Source organism: Aquila chrysaetos, chromosome 3 (genome assembly GCF_900496995.4).
Source record: "Aquila chrysaetos chrysaetos chromosome 3, bAquChr1.4, whole genome shotgun sequence".
NCBI lineage: Eukaryota > Metazoa > Chordata > Aves > Accipitriformes > Accipitridae > Aquila > Aquila chrysaetos.
The window spans coordinates 45024394-45030079 of NC_044006.1; the positions used below are offsets into that span (position 1 = coordinate 45024394).

General features: G+C 59.4%; 1 protein-coding gene across 4 annotated transcripts; it reads left to right on the plus strand.

The window, feature by feature from the left end:
* Nucleotides 1-718: 718 nt before the first annotated feature.
* On the plus strand, nucleotides 719-4057 carry TWIST1 (twist family bHLH transcription factor 1). Of its 4 annotated transcripts, none has more exons than XM_030010695.2 (4): nucleotides 721-1402; nucleotides 1547-1679; nucleotides 1892-2507; nucleotides 3252-4037. In XM_030010695.2, the coding sequence occupies exon 3, from the start codon at nucleotides 1894-1896 to the stop codon at nucleotides 2461-2463; it is 570 nt and encodes a 189-aa protein (XP_029866555.1). In that variant the 5' UTR covers nucleotides 721-1402; nucleotides 1547-1679; nucleotides 1892-1893; the 3' UTR covers nucleotides 2464-2507; nucleotides 3252-4037. The 4 variants fall into 4 exon arrangements, with proteins under 4 accessions (XP_029866557.1, XP_029866555.1, XP_029866556.1 ...); XM_030010694.2 differs by having other exon boundaries at nucleotides 722-899; nucleotides 1018-1402; nucleotides 1547-2507; nucleotides 3252-4036; XM_030010697.2 differs by having other exon boundaries at nucleotides 719-1402; nucleotides 1547-2507; nucleotides 3589-4057.
* Nucleotides 4058-5686: the final 1629 nt, after the last annotated feature.

A 5686-nucleotide genomic window follows, 5' to 3' on the forward strand; every position in this document is an offset into this window, starting at 1 on the left:
AGAAGGTTTAGGGCAGACTGCTATTTGCTCGCATGGTGGGATGGAAGACCCGAGGACGAAAGCTCACCCGGGGGGGCAGCGGAGGAGCGGCGGGGCAGCTCTGCCCGCGGCTGCTGCCCCACGGGCGCTGCGGCTGGGAGCTGGGCAGTCGGCCACGCCGGGCCGGGCCGGCTGCCCCTCGGCGGCGGCTGCGCCGGGGTCCTGGCCCCTCGTAGCGCCCGGGACGGGAGGCCTCTGCCCGGAGGACACGGAGCCCCTAGGCAAAGGGGAGAGACGGCTTTTTTCCCCGGAGCGGATGACGGGGCTCCTCCAGAAGCCTCGTCTTTTTCGTCCCTGGGATTTATCGCTTCTCTGCTATTTCGTTCGCCCTCTCCGCCCTCCCGCCTCAAATACCGCCGGGGAGCCGCGGCGCTGCCCCGGCGCTGCCCGCCCTGCCCCGCGCCCGGAGGTGCCCCGTCTAAGCGGTCGCTGCCAGGCCGGCAACAGAGGCGTGCGGTCCCCTCTCAGGGAGCAGCAAAAGTGCATCGCCCCATTTATTAGTGGATGGCGATTTCTGGCTTTCCCTCCCAGGCGTTCCCCGTTTGAATCTGAGCTGTTGTTAAAAAGACACACCACCTGCTCTGTGCTGCCAGCGAGCGGGGAAGGAGGCACAAAGGCGGGGGATGGGGAGAAGTAGCTTTGGCTGCACACATAAAAAAGAATTCAAAATAAATAAGCTCGGTTCCCAGGAAGTGCCGGACTCGGGAGCCTTCAGGGCGGGCGAACTGAAGTGAGCCGTCAGCAGGCAGAGAGTGTGGGCAGAGAGGGTCCGCGCACCCTCCCGTCTCCCGGTATGCCAGGTTGGGGGCTGCAGGGGCGCGGATCCTCCCGGGTTTCCCTTAAGACGAGCTCAAGGACTGGTGCGTATGTGCAAAGCCAGCTCTTAGTTTCCCCGCTGCTTCCACCTCTGAAGATGGCTTTCTCCTAGCGCAGTCCTCCAGCCTGACAGGACACGGCTGTGCCATCCCCCTTCCCCAGCCCAGAAACGTGCGGGTCCCTCGGAAAGCCAGACCCCGGGGGTGCTCGGTGACGGGAGCGCGGTGCGTGCGAGAGAGGGACGGAATTAGGATGTGCCTGGATGCTGCCCCGCGGGTAATTTCCCCTTCCTCCCTTTCGCCGCAAGCCGTGCCCGCTGCGGCGGGGAAAGCCCGAGAGGTGCGGGCTGCCCCCCGGCTGCCCCGGGGAAGCCGCCCCCCAGCGCAGGCACGAAGCGGCCCGCTGTCCCCTCCGCAGCAGCGCAGGGGGTGCACGGGCACCCTCCTAACCTCCCGCCCGGGCCCCCCAGCACCACCCCAAAGCCGACTGCGAACCGGAGGAGCCTGAGGGAGAAACCGCGGAGAGGGAAGCTGAGAAAAGGGTTGGGGTAAGGATGTATGCGTGTGTGTGGAGGGGGGGAGGCCAGATCACTTGTGAATGGCTCGAAAAAAATAATTGAGGGAGGGCGTGGAGGGGGGGAAGCGGAAACTTTCCTATAAAACTCAGCAAAAGTCCCTCCTCTCCACGTCAGGCCAATGACACTGCTGCCCCCAAACTTTCCGCCAGCAGGAGCTATAAGAACCTCCAAGTCTTCAACTTTCTCCCAATCCCAGACACCTCGAAGGGGCTCCAAGGAGGGATCGGGAGGGATTTTTTTTTTTGGGGTTGGCTTTTTTTTTTTTTTTTTTCCTCTTGGATCCTGATGCCATCCCCCCTCCCCCCAAAGTGAGGTCCTCCCTCCCTCCCTCCCTCCTCCTCCTCCTTCTCCTCGCAGGCCAGCGAAGCAGCCGACCAAGGGGGAGCTGGCGGGTTAGGTGCCCCCCTCTTCTCCCTGCCCTCCCCCCCCTCCCGGCCCGCTTCTCGCGTCTCCCCCCAGAGATGATGCAGCAGGACGAGTCAAACTCGCCAGTCTCCCCCGCCGACGACAGCTTGAGCAACAGCGAAGAGGAGCCGGACCGGCAGCAGCTGCCCAACAACAAGAGAGGGGGGCGCAAGCGGCGCTCCAGCCGCCGCAGCGCCGGCGGCGCCGTCGGGGCCGCGGACGAGCCCTGCAGCCCGGCCCAAGGCAAGCGGGGCAAGAAGTGCGGGGCGGGCGGGGGCGGCGGGGGCGGCGGCAGCAGCAGCGGCGGCGGCAGCCCCCAGTCTTACGAGGAGCTGCAGACCCAGCGGGTCATGGCCAACGTGCGGGAGCGGCAGCGCACGCAGTCGCTGAACGAAGCCTTCGCCGCCCTGCGGAAGATCATCCCCACGCTGCCCTCGGACAAGCTGAGCAAGATCCAGACCCTCAAGCTGGCGGCCAGGTACATCGACTTCCTCTACCAGGTCTTACAGAGCGACGAGCTGGACTCCAAGATGGCAAGCTGCAGCTATGTGGCCCACGAGCGGCTCAGCTACGCCTTCTCGGTGTGGAGAATGGAGGGCGCCTGGTCCATGTCCGCATCCCACTAGCAGGCGGCGTCCCCCACCCGCATCCCCCCCGGCAGGAGCCCTAGGTAAGGCAGGGACCCCGAAACCGGCGGGGAGAAGTGGAGGCGGGGGGGGAGGCGAGGGGCCGCCGACCGCGCCGTGGGCCGGGCACGCGTGGCCGTGGGGGGGGGGGGAGAGGGGCCCTCCCCGTCCGGCGGGGCCCTGCTTCCAGGGCCGGCCGGAGAACAGGACGGCTGGAGGTGCCCCCCACAGCCCCCCCCCCCGCCCCGGCCGCTGCCCCGGCGCGTCCCTCCCCCTGCGCGGCCCGAGGTGCGCCCCCGGCCCCGCGGGGCCCACGCGTGGCGGGGCGCTGCCGGCGGCCGGAGGGGGTGGGCTGCGGGCGGGGAGGCGGCGGCGGTGCGGGTGTGCCCCAGCCAGATGGGGCCGGCCTGAGATCACTTTTTCACCAAACGCTGCGGAGCCAGCGGGGCTGCTGGGATGGTTCCTGCTGCTGCTGCTGCCGCTGCCGCTGCCGCTGCCGCTGCTGCTGCCGCTGCTAGTATTTTGAAGTGAATCCATGTCCGCCTGCTTGCTTCCCGATGAGCGTTTCCTACCGCCCCAGCAGCCCCCTTCCCTCGGCTCTGACACCGCTGGCTGCCTGGCTGGGGTGTCACACGGTCACCGCACCGCCTGCCCGGCAGAGGCACGCGTTTCTCCCTCCTCTGTTCATGCCCGATGTGTGTATTTCCACAGACGGAGAGGTGTAGGTAGATGTTACGTGTGTCTTTCATTTCAGTAACGAGTTTTCCGCCCTCTCTGGGTTTTTGCAGATGACATTGTTCCCACAGATGGAGAAAATGGACAATCTAGAGACTCTGAAGTTGGATACGATTTTTTTGGTCTTGTCTAAAAAAAATGTACCAAGGATTTCTTGGAAATTAGAAGAGCAATATCCAAATTCAAAGCAGGGCGTGGGGAGCACTTAAGGAAAGAGAAAGAGACAAGGGCTTTGGACAGTGACTACCCTTTGGGCGTCGGTACAATCCACACATCTCTGCATTCTGATAGAAGTCTGAATCGTTCGATTTTTTTTTTTTTAATTTTGACGAAGAATGTTGGAATTTAACTTTTTTTTTATTTGCCTTTTTTTTTGCATGCATTCCCAAGAGGTCTTGCCTGTGAGCCACTGATGAAAGGAAATACATTATTGTGGACTTTCTTCATTCTTGAATGAAACCAACCAACCAACCAAAAAATATCCCTGTAGAGATGAAAACTTTTTTTTTTTTTTTTTTTTTTTTTTTTTTTTTAGGGGGGAATAAGCTGGGCTCAAGCTGTTATATACCCGGTTCCTAACTTTTTTATTATTATTATTTTTCCTCTGAGAAAAAAATAAACATTTTATTTATTTATTGATGACCCATGTTAAAATGCAAATAGATCCGGTGTCTAAATGCATTCCTATTTTTATGATTGTTTTGTAAATATCATTGTATATTATTTTTCTGCAATAAATAAATATGAATGAAATTTTAATAACCTTAAAGTTTGGTCTCTCTGAGAACTCAGGGTTGGAACTGGAGATAAATACCTGCTTGTTGAGCTGTAAAGACACCCAAGAGAGAGGGGGCACTAGTATAAACAAACCAGGCGAAAAACGCAAATAAACTAGCTACTGACAGACACAGGCACGTTATTTATTGAGACAGCTTTATTATTCTGCGCTGCAGCTCACTGCATTTGGGGGAGGAAGATATTCTCTCTGCTCTCTTTCTCTCCCTCTCCCCCTTCAATCTTAACGCCAAGCGCCGCAGAGTTCTGCGGGGAGCGGACTTTTCGCCGCAGAGCTCCGGCGCTGCCGCTGTGCTTTGCCCCCCAGATGTAAGGCAGGAGCAGGGCCCATTCCCCAGCCCCCGGCGCAGGTATTTTTGCTGATCTCCCTGAGGACGAGGCATAGGTTTTACACAGGGATTCGTCCACCCACAGGCCAAGCGAGAGAAAGCGAGGTTGAAACAGGGAAGTGTCTAGCGAGTGGGGTTTTCCGGTGGAAGTGATGTTTGACTGCTCTGCTCTCTAGGGTTTTATATAATATATAGACTAGCGATCACATTTTCGTTGTACAAAGCACGGAGGGATACGCTAACCCGCCCTCTTCTCCTTTTCTACGTGTAGGGCGCATGTTGCCTCTGTTTCTCTTCACCATACCCTCCGCGGGGTCCCAGTGTGCGGCGACACCCCAGTTGTAAGAGAGAGGAAACCTCCAGCTCTGAGGGCTCGGAAGGAAGGTGGAAAGGGAAGTTGCTCGACAACAAAAAAAAAAAACCCCAACAACCCAACCCAACCCAAACCTTTATAACCGGACAGCTGATTCCGCCTCTGCTGTCACTCGCTCATCTCCCAGCGCTTCGCAGCCGGCCCATTCCCGGGGAGCGGCGCCTCCTGCCCCTCCGCGGCTGCGAAGAGTCCGCGGGTGCGCAGGGGCGTCCGCCGCGGAGCGCCCGCCCCGGCCCTGGGAGCCGAGCAGGGTCCCCCGCGGAGACAGGGACCCTGCCGCCGGGATTCAGCCAGTGCCTAGGGTAAATAGGATGGGGTGTTTTTTCAAAACAGAGCCTGTTTGCATAGCCCAGGTTGAGTTGACTTTATTGCCTGAATGTTTTTGTTTCCATATCCACATATTACCGTCTGTTGCTGACATAACAGTATTATAAATTTAATATCGTGCATATTTTAGGCCAGTGTGCAATGTTTAGAGTAGAGAGCCGGCAGCGCTTGTTTGCACTGCCGGATTAGCGGGGACTGGGAAACGGGATGGGGGCTCTGGTGGTCGCGGCCCTCCGTGACAGAGAGGAGGGGGAGCCGCTGCGAGCTCCCGGGGGGGGGGCCTGCCTCCCCCCGGAGCCCTGGCACCCCCAGCACCCAGCTCAGCGACTCGCACCTCTCGAAAAAGCCCGCTCCCATGCCACCCGGCTACCGAGGAGGAGGTAATGTCCGTCCGCGTTACTTCGGCTGAAGCAAAAGCGAGGGGCAGGGGGAGCCGACGGGGAGCTTTGGCCGTGGGGCTGGGCGGATTTGAGGCGTTGGAGGTGGTTTCGGTTCTTCCTTTGGGGGGAAAAATCACACAGGGGAAAGGGGGAAAACCGCCCCACGTTTAGGAAGAAAACAGGTTCGGGAAAAAACGAGAGGAGCTGCTCGGTGCTGAGGGGAAGGCGCGTTTCGTGGACGGGGATACCTGCGAAATATGAATGAGGAATCAAGTGCATTTTAA